General features: G+C 38.7%; 2 protein-coding genes across 4 annotated transcripts; both read right to left on the bottom strand.

Moving 5' to 3' along the window:
• Positions 1-699: 699 nt before the first annotated feature.
• Positions 700-2786, bottom strand: LOC127979072 (pleckstrin homology-like domain family A member 1). Its single transcript, XM_052584189.1, has one exon. It carries the CDS (start codon positions 2659-2661, stop codon positions 2233-2235), a length of 429 nt encoding a protein of 142 aa, XP_052440149.1. The 5' UTR covers positions 2662-2786; the 3' UTR covers positions 700-2232.
• An 838-nt stretch (positions 2787-3624) lies between these two features.
• On the bottom strand, positions 3625-18865 carry LOC127979052 (nucleosome assembly protein 1-like 1). Of its 3 annotated transcripts, XM_052584186.1 has the most exons (16): positions 18697-18824; positions 16435-16472; positions 15476-15561; positions 13517-13619; positions 13119-13260; positions 11591-11683; positions 11349-11477; positions 9132-9203; positions 8921-9060; positions 8703-8848; positions 8574-8593; positions 8048-8170; positions 7930-7962; positions 7804-7854; positions 6260-6291; positions 3625-4783 (listed from the first exon to the last, which is right to left on the bottom strand). In XM_052584186.1, exons 2-15 carry the CDS (start codon positions 16449-16451, stop codon positions 6286-6288), a joined length of 1161 nt encoding a protein of 386 aa, XP_052440146.1. In that variant the 5' UTR covers positions 16452-16472; positions 18697-18824; the 3' UTR covers positions 3625-4783; positions 6260-6285. The 3 variants fall into 3 exon arrangements, with proteins under 3 accessions (XP_052440146.1, XP_052440141.1, XP_052440133.1); XM_052584181.1 differs by lacking the exon at positions 6260-6291 and having other exon boundaries at positions 11603-11683; positions 18697-18865; XM_052584173.1 differs by lacking the exon at positions 6260-6291 and having other exon boundaries at positions 18697-18823.
• Between the last annotated feature and the right edge of the window lie 2073 nt (positions 18866-20938).

Genomic DNA, 20938 nt, shown 5'->3' with positions numbered 1-20938 from the left:
GAGGCCTGAAACACAAGTGTGTGACTGGAAAAAAACGTGCAACCCAATGCAAATGTGATTTGCATTTTTTTTCTTCAGGCAAGCATGCCTTCTACAACTCATTTTCAAGTTTGAAGAAGCAATCAAGTTTAAAGGAACAGTGCAGCTAAAAACTAACATTAGCTGCAAATGTGCTCGCTCACCCTTGGGTCATCCAAGACGTAGAGGAGTTTGTTTCTTCATCAGATTTGGAGAAATGTTGCATTGCATTAGTGTCTTAGCAATGTGAATGGGTGCCGTCAGAATGGGAGTCGAAACAGCTGATAAAAACATCACAATAATCCACACCACTCCAGTCCATCAGTTAATGTCTTGAGAAGCCCAAAAGTTGTGTTTGTGAGAAACAACGTCAACGTCAACACAGGAGATGGCCTTTATTATGGATTATGGACTTGCATTTTAGCTGAAAGCAATGGTTTGATGTTAAAAACGTCTTAATGATGGGTTTGTGTCATACAAACACTTAGTTTTTGGCTTCTGATGGACTGGAGAGCTTTTTTGACTCTTATATTGACGGCACCCATTCACTGCAGAGCATCCATTGGTGAAAAAGTGAAGAAATGCTACATTGCTCCAAATCTGATGAAGATACAAACTCCAAATCTTGGTACCGCAAAATTCCTACAATACGCAGCACTAAACAAAAACAAAGATGCAATGTTCATTTAAAATGGAATGTATATTTCAAAAGGTATGAAAGCGGCATTCACATCAGCTCAGGGAACAATGCCGTTCCTTCAACAAATCACAATTTTTACACAAGCAAACATCAGCTCGAACACATTTCTCATAAATCAACAAAAGTCAATGACTGCAAAACTGCGAAACGTAACAAAATAGGAGTCACGTCATGTCAACATGATGTAGATGCACTCAATAAAATGTTTTGACATTCTTTGGTTTGAATAACAAGAAAAAGCACTTGGTCAAATGTGAATCTTGCATCCAATCCAGTTGCACCAAAAGCTTATTCTAAGATTCTGAAATGCATAAAAGTGTACTTCAGCATTCAAATATGTAAATGACAGGTTACAAAAAAAAAATGTACAAATAAATACAGAAATATATGCAGACTGATTTCATGGCCACATTAAACGCTGTGCATCTCCAGTGAGAGACTCCGTGAATGACACTGAACTGAACTGCGTTTATGAGTCTCATTAAAATCCCGACAGACTGCGATCTGGAGCGTTACACACCGGCCTTGCGCCTTTCAGATCCCCCGGAAGATATCGATTACATGTCCGGAGCCGCACAAGACTGACAAATGCAGCTGCGCTCAAATGGAAAGTGATGTAATGGTGGCATTTCTGTTCGAGCGAGGACGCACTGCACATGTTTCACATTTACAACACATGGACATACAAGACGGGGCTAGTTGTCACACCTTATACTCCAGTGTCATTTTCGACCAGTCCATTTCAGACTCTAAAGTCTTTGCTAAAAAATAAAATCAGATGAACTTTTAGACTACTCCGTTCTATAAAATACAGTTAATTTAATGCATATAGCGGGGCATGTTGTCACAATGGGAACATAAAACATTTTTTTGAATGATTTTTTTTTTGGGGGGGGATTAAAAACGTTTAAAACATAGGCCAATATATATTTTTACTTATTGAACAAAATAGAACAAATATGTACAAAACAACAAAATAATAAATATATATATATATATATATATTTTTTTTTTTTTTTTTTTTTTGATGTGACAACTTGCCCCAGCCTGAAAATTTTGGAAAATCCTCTTGTCCTGAATAGAAATTTCAAATCGACTTTCATTAGGAGCTCATTCACGATAATTGAGACATTTTTCCCAATTCATCTGAAATCACCTTCTATGTTTTTGACTCTTATCATGGTTTTACCGTTCACAGAATGCATATAACCCAAAAAAAATCATTACAGTTCTTTTTGAAGGGTAGAATCCACAGAACCCATCCTAATTTAAGTCGCATAACCACATCTGGATAATATACGAGCGTTCATGCAAATTGACTTTTGGCTCTGACCCTCGCTGTGACAACTTGCCCCGGCCCCCCGTACAGTCTCGGAGGAGATATTCCCGGTGCTTATTCGGACGTGATGTCTTTCAGTGCATGAAGAGCGTCCGCGCGCGCGTCCAAGTGCACAAGGTGACACTAATAAAAAGCGCCGCTCGCGAGGGAACACGTCCGTGGATCTCCACGGCTCTCACTGCGAGTTTCGGAGCATCTTCTGCGCGGAGACCATGAGCAGCTGCTGCTGCTTCTGTCGGCTGGACTTCACGGCCAGGATCGCCTGGCGGTTCTTGTACTGGACCATCTGGAGCGTGATCTCCGCGTTCCAGCCCTCGTCCTGCGGGCACCTGAAGTCGATCTCTCGGCCCTCGGACATCACCACCGTGAAGTACACGTACTTGCCCTTGCGCTCCACGCAGTCCACCGTCTTCATGTTGGCGAAGTGCAGCTCCTTCGCCTTGCAGCCGGTGTCGTGGCTGTGGTGTTTGGGTGGGTGAAGCACCAGTCCCTCCTCCGTGAGCACGCAGCGCTTCTTCTTCCACAGCTGCAGCAGACCCTCGCTGCGCTTCTCCAGCGCGCCCTCCTTCAGCACGCGCGCGCCGCCGCCACCGGACTCCAGCATCGCCTCCGATCGTGCATCAAACACTTCGGGTTCTGGTTTGGGGCTGAGGGTGGGAAGGACGGTTGGAGGGATGGATGGATGGAAGTCCCTAGTCTGCGAGGACGGAGCGCGCGCGGGGGTTTTCTCTCACGCGCGGACCGCCCACTGCATGCGCGCGCACACACACACTTAAGTTAGTCATGGACCATCTCAAAACCATAATAAAGCACATATGGCTACAGGAAGCATTTTTAGGAATAGGTCTCATTCTAAAATAGATCGTCAATTAGTGTGAACATTTAAAACATTTGGAAAGATAAATGCTACATAACTCAAATATTACAATAGCATTATGTAATAAAAAGACAATGTTTCAACCATTTGAAACGAAAATATTTCTCTTCATATTTACAATACGCACTCATCAGGGGTATTATAACTGAAACCATTTAAAAATCTACTACATTTAAAAAATACTGTCATTTTAGTAAAATTTAAATGTAAAACTAAATAAGATTTAAAATACAAATGAAAACTTGAATATAATTTTTTTTAAACACTTAACACGTTTATGATTCAAATTAACCATTGCATGCTCTCATGAGTCCGCAATACAAATATTAATATTAAAATAAAAATGATAAAATCATTAGACAAGTGCAATACAGTATCTTTTATTATTAATTTGCCCTCTTTGATTACATTTCACCAGCTCAGATGATAATTACTTTAAGCAACATTTAATGTAATGAATAACCAATTACACATCTAATCCTTAAATTCAGACTAATTTCATTCAACAAAAAAAGAAAAAGAAAAAAAGTTGCACTTATAAAATGACGTCAATATGCAACGGTGCCCCCTAGTGGAGCCACTGAATCATTACAAATATTCACCCTTTGATAAATAACCCATCATAAAACAGATGCTTAAATCACCTTAACTAAAAGCTTTACACATGAACAGAATGAGACACACCAAGGATTGCACATTTTACCAATTTATTTTTCATGAATATACGTCCACGTACAGTTATCGAGTACATTAGTATTTTGTAGCATGGCATTTTGCTTTGACAACAGCTGCTGAGGGGAACCAGAAAGACCCCTGCTGCTTCAACCGCTCTGACACAACTGACCGACAGATGACCCGAACGCCCCGCTCCACACTACGAGACACGGGACACTGTTGCGTTTGGGCTTTCTGGGTGAAAATATTGCTCTATCTGCTTCAGACCTGCGCTACAAGTGAGAGGAGACGAAGACCTTCCTCTGAACACACACACAGTCAGACGCACCCCTTCACAGTGATAGACCTGCCAAACACCACTAACAGCCAATCAGAGACCAGCTAAACTGGCTCCTCCAATCAGGTTCTCTTGCTCCAAGTCTAGTCCTCCAATGAGGTCGCTTGGATCGTTGTGAGTGCATCCCGGGACACGTGTAGCTAGAGAACCCACCTAAATAACGGCAAGCCAATTGAAAGTTAAGCATTGACAGGGAAAAAGAAATGCTACAGATACATGACAAGAAAAAAAACAAAGTGCTCATAGAAAAGAAAGGAGTCATGCAACAGAGCGTCGACTGACTGGATGTGGAATGTACATCAGTCACCACAAAGCTTTAAACGGCATCCGAAATCAAAAATGGTGAGGTTTTTGTGGAATGTTGATTGAATAAATGAGCGCCTGTTTCTCGGGAATCACTCCGGATGCTGTTCCTGTAAACCGTCTTTCCACAGCTGTTGTCTAAGAGCAATACAAAACACTTGACGAGAACCCAACTAGTTTAGCGGTGAAGAAACGAGTGTCATGCTTCGGGGGATTTTCTGCATTCTAACTATTTTTTTGTTTTTTTTCAGAGGAAAAGAAAAAGGAAAGAAACCGGTCTAGTAAAATACTATGCGTCACGAGCCACGGCTCTCGATAGGTTAAGTTGGGTTTTTTTTTCTTCTCTTTTTTTTTTTTTTGTAACAAAAATCTTGAAACCCTTTATTTTTTTTCAATTATTTCTACCAAGAAAAATACAAAACATTGTAAGGCGGTGACTATGTTTGTTTTTCAGCCGTTACAGTGTAGGGGATCCTGAAGGTGGCGCTGACACCATCACTGCTGTTTGCACTCCTCTGGAGGCTTGGCATCCTTCTGGAAAACACCAAGAGGAGAAAGGGTCACGCATTTTACACACAAAACGCATTTCAGTTGTAAAAGCTCAGGCTCTGGGTACAAACAACCAATCAGATCACACGGCCACAAATTAAGAGCTATAGGGCCCTATCATTTCTGTGATGGAGAAACGGTCTTCGGTGGATTTTACAGTTCAACATCACAAGCATTTGACCTTTTAATTTGCTAAAACCATCACAGAAACTCAAACCTTTAACCAGCTCAAAGTTACAGTGGAGGACTAAATACACAAATCAAGTTCTTGAGTAAAAGTAGAGATAACCCTAATAAAATATCACACCAGAAAAGTATGAAGTACCCCTTTACGATTATACTCTAGTAAAACCATCACAAGAATACATGACACATCAAAAAGGAAATATTTTAACTGCTGGACTACTGCTGTAAAAAAAAGCACCTTATTTGTTGAAATCATTTGCTAACCAAATATTATTGCACTTTCGCTAGTTCAGCAGTACTTTTAAAAAACAGTAATTTTGAATTCATTATTGAATTTTGCACACAATGCGATTAAAATCACAGAGAAGTCATGCAATATAATTTTAACACTTTTGTATGATATATTTGCTACTGCTCAAAATACCTGGCCTATTAGATACATAAAAATATTAGGTTACTGATACTTATGTGTGCAAAAAAAAAAAAAAAAAAATTACACTCCATTGGTTATTAGTTTTGAAAAAATTTTGCGGGAAAAAATTAATTTGAGGTCAAATAAAAATAGATTTCATAAGGCACAAAAAAGTAATTCCCTGAATGTTAAACTGTTAAAATTGCATAAATTTGACGATTGCAATTAAAATTTAATTACTTTCGAGTAAATTACTTTGGCATTTAGCTTAACCATAAAATTTTTTTAGTTTTTTTTACACATTTATTTCATAATACACTAAAATATTTGTTAAACTTAAAACTGTAAAATTGCATGTTTCATGATTTCAAATAATAATAATAATTTAATTACTTAATAAATTTGTTCATCTGAGCAACAAACATGGATTTTATAAGGCCCTATAAAACAATGTTAAACTTAACAATCATGAATGCTAAAAAAAAGTTATCAAAAAATTCAATTGTTTAATAATTAACAATACATTTTGAATTCTAAAATATATTTTAACCATTGAAACAGAATCCAGAAAACTGGATTTAAACTTAAAAAAAAAAAAAAAAAAAAAAAGGCCATAGGACTGGGTTTCGCCAAAGGCACGGTCTTTCCACCCTCACTGTGAAAAGACTCGGGGGAACAAGTCAAACTGGGGTTTAACATGGAGAGCAAACCGGATGCTTCAACATACAGAAACAATAGAGATGCTAACGGCGACTCAAGATGGTTAAAGAGAGGAAAACCAGCACAAGAGCGGAGTGTGTTAGTGGTCAGTACAGGGGAATGATGGGAAGGGATTCAAACATTAATTCATGAGTGTTACCTACCAGGGCAGGGTTACTACAGACATCACCTATACCTAGTGAAGAGAAATTTAGAGAGGAACTCAAATTTAGAGAGGTGCCAAAGTGCTTGAAATGTTAACATGTTAATTATGTGGTCTATATTCTCCTACTCTAATTCTGTTCGATTAGTCAAGTGCATGCTTTCAGAAACGATGAGATGTGCTTCATGCTGAAGACAGATGTTCAGGAAGAGATGATAAACCTGCAGTGATGCTTCAAAGTGCTGTGTATATTTACTAATTAACATGCGTGCAATTCAATTAAATATATGCTGCATTTATCATAAATATTAGTATTGTAACTTCAAAGTTGAATACTATATTTGTAATTTAACACTGAAATTTGTATATTATTTCTTAAATACAAAATTCTAAACAAGTGTAAATTTAATTTTACATTGATTTTATTTAATAAAAGGAATAGTCTCCCCACTGTAGTGTCACTAAAATTAAAATTGAATCTGCTACATCACTGCTAAAATTTTGCATTTAATATAATTTCTGAAATAATATAAATTGCAGTTGTTGTTTTTTTTAAAACAAATCATGCACAAAAAAAAAAAAAAAAAAAAAGACTTCTGGTCTCTCTGTAAAATTCAAATCGAGTATATGTAAAAGTAAAGAAATAAATTAAAGTTATTACTACTGCAACATTTTACTGTAAAACTAAACCGAGAAATTAATAGCGATGTAATGATTAACTGTGTAATATTAGTTTGTTCATTTTTTATTAATATCATCATTGTTAGTATTACTAGGATTACAAAACCATACTGATATAAACAAAAACTGTGCAACTCAAGATCTGCAAACCTCTCCATCAACAATCGTGTAGCTCTAACAAACGAACAAGGTCAATAATGCCAGAGGAAAACCATCCATTAGCATTCCCATCCTGAACCTTGACCCCTTGGAGGACGTACTAATGCAATACTTAACTATGCTACGATTCAGAGAAAAAAATGAGAAAAGGTGGAGGGAAACAGACAATCGTTTGGCAGCGTATATTCAATGCTGTCGCTTTAGATGCAGAAGTTAAAGAGTTTTAGAACCAAGAGAAACCATTACCGTCTCCAGCCACGAGAGGGCACACTATGTCTTCAGTGTAGACTACAGGAGCACTGAGCAACATAGAGCGCCCTCTGGCGGCTGGAGACGGTAATGTTTTCTCTTGGTTCATGTCAAATTAATTTTGATAAATAAGTCGCACCTGACTATAAGTCGCAGGACCAGCCAAACTATGAAAAAAAGCGCGACTTATAGTCCGGAAAATACGGTATAACTCATGGTTAAAGGTCTGATGTTCACAGAGATGCTGCAAACAATGCGTCATTTATCTACTCTGCAAAAATGATCTGTGCTCATTCAGATTTCGCTTTTGAACGGACCAATGATGACTACAGCAGAAGTTAAACATGTTTCTGCCAGGAGAATCAGGAGAGTCAGAGATGCATGAGTGGAGGTGAGCATATGTCTTCTGTATGTTGAGATCTCAGTATCAGCGTCAGTGGATGTCTGGACTCTTACCTTGGGCTCATAGTCTGGATCGTTCTCCTCGTCTGCCTCCTCTTCACCCTCCTGCCAATTACAAACACCTCAGTTTAGAAAACACTCAGGGGAATAACACTGATAAAAACAGGTTAGACGACTTACCTCATCATCGGCTTCCTCGCCCTCCTCATCATACTACAAAAACACAAAGACAGCGATCAGACGTTTGGGAATAAACCATCGCTTTACTTCACAGAGAATGTGTTTCCCGTTCACTCACGTCATCGTCGTCATCTTCGATGGCCTCGCCGGTGAAGTACAGCACCGCTCTGGGCACGATTCGCTCGCGGATGAAGTGTCCGATCTCAAAGTCTGCTGCTAACACGGCCTCCGAGTCCTCGTCCTGTACACGGCCAAAACAAACCATCAGACACTCATATACAACCATGAGACTTCACCGCTACTGACCAACATATCAGGTTGAGCACAAAGCTGATGTAGCAGTCTAAAACTAACTCACCGAGCACCAAATAAGAGTTAAAATAAAGCAAGTGTTACTCGCCAGTTGTTTTTTGAATTATAACAATGCATGAACACGATATGGTTTAGCGTGATTATTAAAGTAACTTGCACAATGCAAAATGAGCCAAACTTGTAATGAGAAGCGTTTCGAAATCTGTTGTCAACTAAAGAACTTCCAAAATCAAGGCGCTATGGTTTAATGTCCTGGTCATGCATATCCAAAATTAGATTAAAATGACAAAACGTTCACGAAGATCTAGCTTGAAATAAAACAAGTTCCTCACCATTTCGCCTCCTTCAGGAACTGTAACAGAAAAGAAAGCTTGTGATCAGCAAATGCTATTCTTTGATTAACTATTATAATGACGTATGAATGATAAATCATGGATGCGGTAGGTTTGAGGGGTTTCTACCTTCAGGTGGAGAGAAGAAATTGAAGAATGAATCATTGGGGACCGTCTTTGTGACCGTCCTGACTGTGCCACGTCCCTTGTGTTTCTGTTTCTTCTTAATGGTTTTCAATGTGACGTTCTTGCCCTTAACCCAGTCGATCGAGCACCTAAAAGCACAGAGAGTCAGTCTCTAATATCACAAACTCTAATGTCATCAAAGCTAACAGGAAGAGGCATACCCTGTGCAGCCCATGATCTCCGGCCCGTCGAAAGAGAAGGGATCAGACTCGTCTGGCTCAGACCTCATTTTGTAGGTCTTTGTCAAGAGTGTGTTTGTGAAGAATTCATTGGGCTCAAAGTGGAACTCTAGAGTAAAACTCTGCAGAGAGACCAAACTGTGAGATTGAGAGCCCAGATAGGAGACAAACACACGGGACAGATCAGACTCACCATCGGCTGGCCTGCATCGGAGAACTTGACTTTAATGTCTTGTAAGTGCTTAAGGATTGGTTCATCATGTTCCTGGAGAGGAAAAACAAGAAATTAAATCCTTCTAAATACCAAAATCTATTTCATAAAAATCCACTGAAGCATTAATCTTCATTTCTAATTAATTATAATTGATGTCACAAGAGAAGAGGAATCAGAGAGGAAAGAGAGAAAAAATTGTATGTAAAAAAAAAATATATATTTTTATATTTAAACAAATTCTTAGATTTATATGATTTAAATTCTAAAAGTTTAATATTATATAAATATATATTTTTTTTATTTAAACAAATTCTTAGATTTATATAATTTAAATTCTAAAAGTTTATTTATAAAACACTTACTTTTGGCCTTTGATATCACAAGAGAAGGGGGGGCATACCAATGAAGAATATCTTTAATTTTAAATTAATATTTTTGCATTCAAAATGTAAAAAAACTAAAATATTAAATAGTTAAATTCTATAATAAAAATTACATAAATGCTAGGGGTGTAACGGTTCACAAAATTCACGGTTCGGTTCGATACGATACACTGATGTCACGGTTCGGTTCGGTTCGATACGTTTTAGATACAGCAAAATGCAAAAACATCTCAACTTTTCAGAATGCCGCAAGCGCACCGCGGGTCATGTGACAAGAACCAACCAATCAGCTTCATCCTTTCCCGTAACAACGTTGAGAGCTCAGCCAAGATGAAGGAACAGCTGATCATAGTTGTATATGGATTGCAATTTTGAAATAAATTTAGTAGCAGAGCTACTGCAAGCGATTTTTAGAGCTGCAAATCCATTTATCCTTCGCTGAAATTTCCGTGTCTCATGGAGAGAGCACGTCATTGTTGCTTAGCAAAGACAGACGCCTCATGAGCGCTTCTGCCCGAGCGCTTTGGAAAGGAGGAGAAAGACGCGCTTAGCGTTTTCCATGCGTTTTTAGGCACGATATGTGAACGGCCCCTAAGGCGCTCGCTCACTCAGCACGCGCTGAAGGCTCGTTGCAAAATGTCGAATGCATTTAACAGACCAGAAATATAAGATCCTAAAATAACCAACAGGTCTGGTGTTTGGGTTGGATTCCCTGTAAGCTATAGTGTCTAAATGCTGCAGGGATAGTTTGCTGCTTGCATGTTTCTCCTTTTTTTCGTCTTTTCCCAGATAGTACTGACGCATATATCCCAGATATTCCCGCTGGTGTTTTTTTTTTTTTTTTTGTATTCCCGCTGGTGTACCCTGTCATGTTGCAGATGCGACATACCGTTGTTTTTTTTATCCACCACTCTCTTGCCATCACCATTATAGCTTAAAGGGAATCCAAAGTGCACCCAAACACCAGACCTGTTGGTTATTGGAGGATCTTCTCATTTCTAGTCTGTTTAACGCATTGGCTATTTTGCAACGAGCCTTCAGCGCGTACTGAGTGAGCGAGCGCCTGCTGAGTAGCCTAACATAAACATATAAGATGGTGTTTTTTTCTTCTTCGGGAGTGTCAGGGGCGTTGCCTGTTACGTTGTTTGGGTTATTGGGCTACCTTGTTGAACGCATATCATTATATTTCTCTCTCTCTCTCTCTTTTTTTTTTTTTTCAAATATAATTAATTACTCCAACGAACCGTTCGGTATACGTAATGCGTACCGCGTACCGAACCGAAAGCGTCGTACCGAACGGTTCAATACGAATACGCGTATCGTTACACCCCTAATAAATGCTAAACATTTGAATGGGGGTGTGTACATTTTTTTTTATTATTAATTAATAAATAAAAGTATTTAAAGTTTATATAATGTAACATTTACTTTTGTCTTACATGCTTTAATCAAGTTTTATATTTGGCCCCGTGTAAGTTTGGACACATCTGTTTAAGGAAAATTCTATTTATCAAAAATGTAAGTGACATTAAACAGCCCAGCTGTCATTTCCCAAGCAAATTGTGATAATTAAATTACACATTAAATTCTGAGTGAAACAGAACAAAAGTTAGATGCAAATAGCTTCACTACGCCTGTATCTTCAGCTAAAAAAAAAAAAAAAGGACCCTTCTGAACCACAAGATGGCAGCAAGGACGCTTTGTACAGAGAAATCTCCTGCTGTAAATAACCATGATGCATGACCTGCTTTTGAACACCACTACACTCACGATCACTCCCTCGTGTGCCCGCGTTTGGCCGTTTTCTCCCTACCTGCAACATTTCGCTGAGAAGATCGACGTTCTTAAAAACTGTGAGCCAGAACTCTGGGATTCCTTTAGGGTCTTCCTTCTCCTCGTCTTTCTTCTCTTCCTCCACTTTGGCTTTTTCCTTCATTTCCTCCTGAAGACAAACACCAAGACATAGAGTCAAGCTATGACTGAACACGGTAGAATAGGTCATGCTATATAAATGAAGTGGTATTTGAAGAGCATGCAGGTATGGATCACCTGTACCTGCTTACTTACGGTCAGCTCTTCCTCTTCATCTTGTTTCCACTCACACTCTTCATCTGTGGGTTCGTATGCTGCTCTCACGATTTCACTCCGCTGAAAAGAGATTCGAGGCATTTTCAGAAGTCAAAACTAAATATATATACAAGCCTGTTTTAACCCGTCGCACAACAGGCCAGCTCACTTCTTCTGAACATGCAAAATGTGCATGCATTATTTATTGCTACATCTGATTGCCTCTGTGCCCACACACTGCATTTTGATGCAGCTAAATTCACAATAAAACTGTGTTCATGGATATATTTAACTGTTTCTGCTGTCAGACAAAGGAATTAATTTTAAATAGTGAGTGAAACATGACCCATGAAGACTACAGAACCAGCTCTCCTCTCCAAGATGATAATCTGAACTAAAATCCTGATTTATAATCGAGCCGTCTTATGTGGGCTACACATAAGATTAAGGGATTTCGCCTATACTTGAAATCAGATGTAAAATTAGAGAAGCAACAACGTTAAACTGCACTGGGAAAAAAGAAATAAAGTCACTAAAGGGGTGTGAAGTCACTAAATCTAGCAACAAAGTTGCTAAATTGGCAACACTGTGCATTTCCATTTCTCCTAATACAAGTTAGGCCATGAGTCAAACAGAAAATGCACGCTGCGATAATAATATAAGTGTTGTTAAACTGAATTTGTGTTATCCTGTTTTGACAGCCCTAACATGCATATACATAAATATGTGTGTGTGCATAAGGTAACACTTTAGAATAAGGTTTCATGAGTTAACATGAATAAACAATGAAAAATACAGTACTGTATTTATTAATCTTTGTTTAATGTTAATGAAAATAGATATTTATTGTTAGTTCATGCTAATTCACAGTGCATGAACTAATGTTAACAAGCTTTTGATTTAAATAATGCATTAGTAAATGTTACAATTAACATTAATGCTGTAGAAGGATTGTTCTTACATTAACATTAACTAATGGAAACTTATTCGAAAGTGTTACCCACACTAAAATTAAAGCAGAAAATAAGTAGTATTCAAAATATTAACAAAAACTATAACAGTATATCAATGAGTGTAAAGTAACATTGCCAAAGTGCTCAGTTCTTGGCCAGAATAAAGTGCAACATGGACTAGACTTTATGCTGACACACAAAAAGATTTGTACTGTAAGACTTCTAGCCAGCAAACTTGTTTAAAGTTTTATTTTGAAGGATCCCAACTTTTAATTGAGCCTCTCAGACGTCACGGTTCCACTGGGAGCACGGTAAACAGCTACAGCTCAGGTTTTATTTTCTGTAAGACATCTCTCTGGCTGCAGTTTGTCTCTAGTGTCCTTGATTGACCACTTGTTGTTTGCTGCAGTTGGAAACACTGAAGCAGCGGGTCAATATAACCGCTTTAACGCACCGTGCCGTCCGCCTTCTAGCACACAACAGTCGTTTCATCTCATACCGCACTTTTTCAAAAGAACAACCCCACTGCTGGAGGAAAAAGAAAAGCAGTGTTTAACTCTCACCTTGTCGAAGAGAGGCTGATACAAAGCGGCGTATTTTCGCTCTAGCTCGTGCACTTCTTCGTAGAACTTGGCTTCGATGTGGGCGCATTTGACCTGGAGGTTCTTCAAGGCATTAACGCGTCTCTTCACCACCTTCGGCAAGCTGCGCAGACACCACAAACAACATCACACGGAGCAAATGACACACTGCTGATGATTCATGCATGACTCAGGATCAGCGTTTTGTTTGGAGCAAGTAAAAAGAGACTATTGACATTCGGCTGACACGTCGCAGAAAGGAATCAGGTGGCCAAATTTAGAAACATTTAATGCAGTCACGTTGGCAAAGTAGGGAAATTAGATGCAGCCATTGGGAAACAGAGGAGCTACTTGAAGTTGTGCGGTGCGTGGGCACGTACCTCTCCATGTACCCTGAGGGGGATCCCACGAGCCCATCCAACCTCTCCTGCAGCGCCGCAAGAATCTGAGGGTTCTGCATCATCTGCATCGTCAGCTGACGTGCTAAAATCAGAGCCAACACAACCATCACCTGACAGTCACAGCAGGAAGACATTACAAACTACACTCAGGATCACAGAAGAACAAAAGAATGATCTATATAATCCAAACAACTTTGAAATTTCAAACTAAATCCATTTTGCTAATATAAAAATAATTCTACACGAAAAGTTCAAAAGAGATGCCATTTTCATTCCAAAAATAACAGTCGCTAACAAAGGCGAGGTCAGTGTGCACGAAGCAATCTTTAAAGAGCGAGTGCACATCGAACACTCAGTGTTCTCCCAAATGATTCGGTCCGGCTGCTGAACACAGCTGAGGTCACTGAGGTTATGGACTGATATATCCTGTTACCAAAAGCTAAAAGTGCCAGAGCAAACGTGTGCATTGTCTTTTCTTAATGACAGTCAGCACTAAGAATCCATGACAGACGGCATTTAGTTTTCCTCTACAGCAGCCTAGTGAACACCACCAGAGCAAAGAGACTCTAGACAATAGAGATGTTGCGGTGACAGATTTTTTCCACCGGTTAATCGAAGTGTAAAAAACCCGGTAATCCCGGTGTCACCGGGGTTGCGTGTCGGGGATTTCGAGTGGCCGAAAATGCGGTTGTGCAGACGTGCACACGTCTCAATTTACTTTCACTTTAATTAGCGGCAATTCAGTAGCATTTGTTTGAATTAATCATGGGTTAATTTATTTTATTCTTAATAAAAATAAACAAAACAATAAGACACTCGCTTGTATTACACACATCTTTATTGCAAAATGAATAATAACACAACATGCAAAAACTAAACAAAAGCACTTATGAAACACCTTTAAAGTGCATTTATTAACAAAACAAACCACTGTATCAAATAGTATCAAACAAAAAATTATATATAAAATTATATATATAAAAAATTCACTATTCGTTAAATAAAAGTGCCAGCCTTTTTCAGCAAAAAAAAAAAAACACAACCATCGAATATGAAACGAACGAACATCAAAAACTTTGCGCAAATGCACCACTTATCGAAGGCTGTGTTTGTGTGTCAGGCATTTGTGGTCGATTTTTTTTGCCGCTGGACCCATCTTGGCCGCTTCATTTTTGTGGTGTGCTTGAAGATGTGCGTGTAAATTCGAAGCGTTACCTCCGGATGCTTGCCACTTTCGTCAGGCAAAGTTTACAGGTTGCCTCGTTAACGTTTTCAGGTTCCCTGTTGGCATTTGGTTTGAATCCAAAATATTTCCAAATAGGTGCTTTTGCATTTCGCTTTGAAACCAGATCTTCCGCCACCCTTTGCCAGTTAGCTCGCCTCACTCTCCTCAAATGATAAATGAAACCGGACACCTGCTGCTTTACTGCGGCGCTCCTTCCGCTTACGGTCCCTAACTGAATTAAGTGCTTTATTGCTATAGGCTTAAACTTCAACACGATGGGGACGGTGCCGGTGGTCAAGTGCTATGACCGGTAGGTGGGTTAAACACTGTGTATCACCTATAACACCGACTATCGCAACAAGCCTACTAGACAAGTAAAAAAAACACACTGAGGGAGGGAGTGCTGGGAAATCGGATTCATTTTAGCCAATCGGTTCGTTTCTAAGAGCTTCCTAAAAAAATTGGAGTTTGAGTGGCCACTGCTATCTACAAGCATTTACCATCTTTAGTGATCAAACACCGCTGTTTGAGACGAAGCTTTATGTAATCAAGTTCAGTACTATTTTACATAAAGTAGAAGTTTTTCCATTCATATTAAATGCAATTCCCTTGTTATTGGCCATATTTAGTATTGGCAAGAACAACTGCTGGTCAACCTTATTTAAACCGGAAATTCGAAGTGGGGGGGGGCACGAAAGAGTCCAGAGTCATACCTTTGCTGTTGTCTTCCCCGGTTTCCTCTTCCTCCACCTCTTCAACATCCTCCATATCTGCTGGGTCCATCTCAGCCTGGTCTTTACTGCAGATACACACACAATCAGAGATTAAGCATTTACCCAACCAGCTCTTAATGGTGTTTCCATTCGCATTTACCAATGTTAGCATGACTTTCTTCCAAATAATCTTTTAAAAAGGGCTCATGAGTCGTCAGCATTTCCTTCTCTGAAGATAAGAGCTTGGCACAGAAAACAACTTTCTCTTAAAGACTGTTTATCATGCATTGAATCTTATCTACGGTGTTAAAAGATGAACATCCACTGACAAATTTACACTGCAAAGGCGGCACAGAAGCGCTTCAGAAATGGTTTTAAGGTGTCTATACACAGACAGGTTAATGCAGGTTAGTCCGGCGTTGCATCTTAACACTAAATTGTTAGCAGGCACAGAGCAGCTTTAACTTTTCTGTGTAAATACACCTCAGTTGTCATTTTGTCTGGAGATGCAGGTGCATGTGAAACAGAATCACATCTACAGCGCTCTTAAAAGACAGGAAGTTCCTGTGGTGACACGTGTCGAATGAGTGAACGCCGGGTTGTAGAGTTGCAAACATGTGTTTGGCATAGCATGGATGCTTGGGATACCACACAGAGCATGAAAGCTTGCAGACAATGTGTTGCTGGCCCTACATCATCTCTCACAGTGAGGAAAGGGGTTAGAAACAGATCGGGGTGTTTAGAGGAGTTCACTGGTCATGTGACGAGGGCTAATCAAAAGGGGAGTTTCTGGACTATTTCCCGCACAAACAACAGGCATCAAGTGATTATAGCTGGGAATGTGAAGGGCCCCCAATCCATTTAACTATCAAACTGGGAAATAGCGATTATAATAAACTGCTGATTATTTTACTGACATTTAGAAATAAAATCGCTTTAATAGGCAAACAAGCACTTACTTGTCAAGATCTGCCATGTTGTTTCACCGTCTGGTTTCCTAAAGGGAAAAAACAAAGGAAAGTGTTCATTATGTTCAACAGCCTCAAGCTAAATTCGATCGCTGATGGTTTTGCTGGTCAGGTGACTGAATTGGGATGATTCAGGCGGCCAATATGCAAAACTATTTAGATGGTGATGTGTCAAAACGTCTGATCAGATTTGATGGTGCAAATGTATTGAAACATGCACGGTGCCATCTCTTGATAAAAAAAAAAATTCAGTGGTAGAAAATTCTTTCCCTGGGGTTGTACGGGATGGATTAGCTAAAAAAAAAAAAAAAATCTTCAGCTCTGATTCTGACAGGATCTATTTGTTAGGGCCCAACCTGCATACGAGCCAACTCCAGGATAAAACACGGGCTCGGACGCCCACATCCAGCGGGAAGAGCGAGCAACTTTCTTCATTCACGAGCTGATGGCTACAGACAGAATGTTCTCAGCCTACTCTGCTCTTCGCCTGTAGAAGATCAATAACATGAAGACCTGACACCTCCCTGGCAGCATCCATTCTTCACAGATTTGAAGGTTAATCTCTTTCGGTCTGCGCCAAGATCAGACAACTGAAACCTGTCAATACAGACATACGAGAGTTTCCAAAACCATGGCAGAATCAGATCATCTTATTTCACAGCAAGACGTCACAATACCGGGACAAAGTTCCTGGCACAGTTCCTCTAGCCTCTAATAACCATTATTCAGCAGTGAAAGCTGAAGGCAAGCCTTTAAACCTTACAAAATCTAGCTGACCTGGGAGCAAAGGTTCGATGCACTTGTTAAAACCTCTTTATGCTTCCCAAATTACATGACCAACACATTTCCAAGACTCCATCATGAATCATTCCAGTCAGTTGTGACTTTTTCCATGTAAAGATTGCAATAGAGTGTAATTTCAGGACGACTAGACAGGCATGACTTTTCATACACCTAAAAACTTTGAAAATTCACTGGCTTTATGAACGCAAGAAGCCCAATCGTGTCATTAATTGATGAAAAATGTTCAAATGAAGCAGAGATAGGTTTATAATAACTGATATTTACAATTTTCTACTTAACCGGTCATTCTCATTTTCAACTCCTGGAAAAATATGGCAATATCTCTTAGTTCTTGATTATGGCTTTCCAACATAGTAATGACTGGAAGGAAAAACTAAAATCCTGAAATTACTAATAAAACATCTACTACTTTTTATATTAAAATATTGATCAACCTCTAATGCAAAAAAAAAGACCTTAACATGAGACTCATAAAAATAAGTCAGTCAGAGATGTTCAATATAAATGTAAAAAGGGATGAATTATGGTAATACTGGCTGACTTAAACTACACAGCCTTATTCTATTCAACAAGAGCCTCCAGCCGCATTTCATACAGATGTGACGAATTAAACCTCAAACTAACCAACTCTGTCCAAGCATCTAAAACAACTGTTTAACTCTTAAACTGGGTTCATGATCTTGGATTTGATCCATGGGTCAATTCCCAGCAGGCCACATCACCACGTGTTTCCTCCACAGACTCACCGGCTAAACCCGTTAGCAGCACAGCCTTCTCATAACCAACCCATCCTAACTAGAGACTGACAACACTAAAACAGTAGCTTTCTCATAACCAACCCATCATAACTTAAGAGGAGACTGATAACATTAACACAGTGCTTCAGTTTCAAGCTCATCAGGAAAAACGGCAGTTTAAACTAACATGCGTAAAGACATCAAATCATTTTATCCCAATCATGCTCAAACATGAGCCAGATTTACGTCTCCACATCAGATTCGCACTAAAACCGACTGATTAGTATAATAAACAAAGTTTTATTTCAATTTTTTTCGACAACGTGATAAGACAACAACAAAAAAACTTAACGTTACCCGCCAGATCAGACCAACGGTCATCATCCTAACAAGAAGATGAAAAAACACGCCCGTTTCCAACGATTGTAACCCCTTAAACAAACGTTTAAACATTAAAACCCCAGATAGGTTTGTCTGTTTATCAGCTAAACATGGTTTTATTCGATATTTAAAAAAAAAAAAAAAAACGAACAGCCATTTTCATCTCCATCATGGAGGAGTCGGTCTCAATGGCTGCTGACTGACTGAGAGGTTAGCTCGCGAGCTAACTGAAATATCCCATTCTGACGTCTCGTGTTAAATCTCGGCTTAAGTACGTGTTTATCTTTTGAAAGAGGTTTATAAGCAGCCCCTTGGCGGTGTGTGCTCTTACCGAGAGCCCGATGTGTAGAGGTCCGTCTGGGTCTGCGGTGCTGCTGCGCAGTGAACAGCGCGAGGGTCCCGCTCTGATGGCGCTAAAGGGAAAGAGATCCCGCCGCGTGCGCTCATATACATCTTGCGTCAGCACGTAACACAGCTCGCGCTTTCCCTAATCCTACTACGGCGGAGGCGGAGCTTATGAATATTAAATACGCACAGCGATGATCGGGTTATTCTCATTGGTTAGCGTCTTGCGCGTTAGCTAATTAATATTCATAAGCGAAGCCTTGGTCATAGATTCGGAAATGTAATGCAAAGGGAGAGGGCAGGCGCAGGGGGTGGAGTTTCCCGCCAAAGCGTTTGCCACTAAATATTTTAAAACTAAAACAGCTATCTTTCTATTTAGTCTGTCTGACGGAAACAAACGTGGGAGCATTCTGTTAAAATAAATTCTGTGGAGAATTTCCTATAATTTCTGGGTATACAATGTGTTAAAGCATTCCTGGGCGCGATCAAATTTGTCAGAATATAAATAGAGTCATTGTTCTGTGCGCTCAGAAAAAAAGAAAAAATACTGGAATGCCAGAAACCTGGAGCGAAACCTGCTCGTTTTAGAAATGTAGGTTGTTTTGCACTAATAAAATTAGTCAGAAAGTACAATATTAAACTGCATATTAATAAGCCTTGATCTTTTGATATCAGTTTATCAGAAGAGGTTTTAGTGTTTCTATAAAACCTTAATCTTTTGACTTGATCTCATTGAGGCACAACAATGACACTCATCTATTGTTGCTCTCTTTATAAAAGGCTTGGAAAAGGAAAAAAAACAACGTGGAGAAGAAAAAACAAAAGTACTACAAAACAGGCAAAGTAAAGATAATGTGATTTTATAGGCATCTTTAAATATTATAAAGGCTTTGAGGAAAGAGCCTCACTCCGAAAAAACTGAAATGGTCCATTCAAGTATCCTTAAAGTAGTCCATGTCTTGTGCATTGTTTTAGAGTCAAAGATGACAGAAATGCATGAACTTTATAAACTGAATATCCTATATATATATATATATATATATATATATATATATATATATATATATATATATATATATATATATATATATATATATATATATATATATAGTTCCTCCGTAACTGTTATCTATCACTGAGACTTAACCCCAGCCCTCTCGATATCCTGCTGACAGTAACAGGAGCTGACGTATAGATGCCCTCAGTTTGTAAAAGATTCATGCCCTGACAGAGACACAGTTAACCCGTCAGCGGCTGTATTTCTGTGTAACACACTCACACTGTAACCTAGTGACAGACGAGGACAGGTGTTCACCCAAACACACACTTCATAGACATATAGGTGTAAAACACCTGAGCGTGTGAGCAAAACAGGCCTTCAGGATTTAGATCTAATTAGTACTATTTGATAAGACTCATTACTTCTAAATGCTGTTACTTAAAGTAAATATTAAAATATTAATACAGCATGAATAAAATATAAAAACAATAACACATTTTTAAAATAATTTGTATATACATTTAAGAAATGTTATTTTATTTCAGGTAGTTGTTAAAAAAAATCGAATTTTCATATTTTAACTTGATGCACTAAAATAAAACTAAAACTTGAATGAACAAAAACTGTACTTAAAAAAAAAAATCAAAAACAAAGAAAAAATACTAAAACATTAACAAAAAAAGCAATAAATATTAGAAATAAATAAAAACTAATTCAAACCACAGTACTGTAATCTTTCTTCAGAAATGTTTTTATTGTTTTTTTTTACATGAATTAAAAGAAAAATCATAGTTGTGATTTTGAAATTAATGCATGCATTACATAATATGGATGGATGGATGGATGGATGGACAATGTAACAAAATAACAGATAAAATACAACAGACTCAGCAGAAGCTTTGTGTTTGATTTGTCAATAACAATAATGTTTATTTAAATAGTTTCCTTCCAACACCCAAGGTCACTTTACAGAGACAAATAAGAACCCCCCCCCCCAAAAAAAAATGAAAAGCACAATGCACATACCAAGGGCTGATAAAAATAATAATGATGATAATATACAGATGTTACACGGTCCTCAGTGCAACATAATCCATGCATCGGCAGACTGCAAAAACACAACAGGAAGGTCTCCATCCGCCCCCTCCTGAAACACTTCCAGGGGTTTCAATGCACCTCAGGTGGGAGCCGTGGAAACATCACAACTTTATGTATCTGAACATCTGCA

Source organism: Carassius gibelio, chromosome A4 (genome assembly GCF_023724105.1).
Source record: "Carassius gibelio isolate Cgi1373 ecotype wild population from Czech Republic chromosome A4, carGib1.2-hapl.c, whole genome shotgun sequence".
Taxonomy (NCBI): Eukaryota; Metazoa; Chordata; class Actinopteri; order Cypriniformes; family Cyprinidae; genus Carassius; species Carassius gibelio.
This window is presented reverse-complemented; position numbering and strand designations above follow the sequence as displayed.

What these genes read in the sequence shown, in the direction of transcription:
- LOC127979072 (XM_052584189.1), bottom strand. Translation starts at nt 2,661, where the DNA reads ATGCTGGAGTCCGGTGGCGGCGGCGCGCGCGTGCTGAAGGAGGGCGCG.
- LOC127979052 (XM_052584173.1), bottom strand. An exon ending in CCCTCAGGGTACATGGAGAG is followed by an intron (nt 13,261 to 13,516) that starts GTACGTGCCCAC and finishes GTGTCTGCGCAG; the next exon opens with CTTGCCGAAGGTGGTGAAGA. An exon ending in CCGATGCAGGCCAGCCGATG is followed by an intron (nt 9,061 to 9,131) that starts GTGAGTCTGATC and finishes GTCTCTCTGCAG; the next exon opens with AGTTTTACTCTAGAGTTCCA.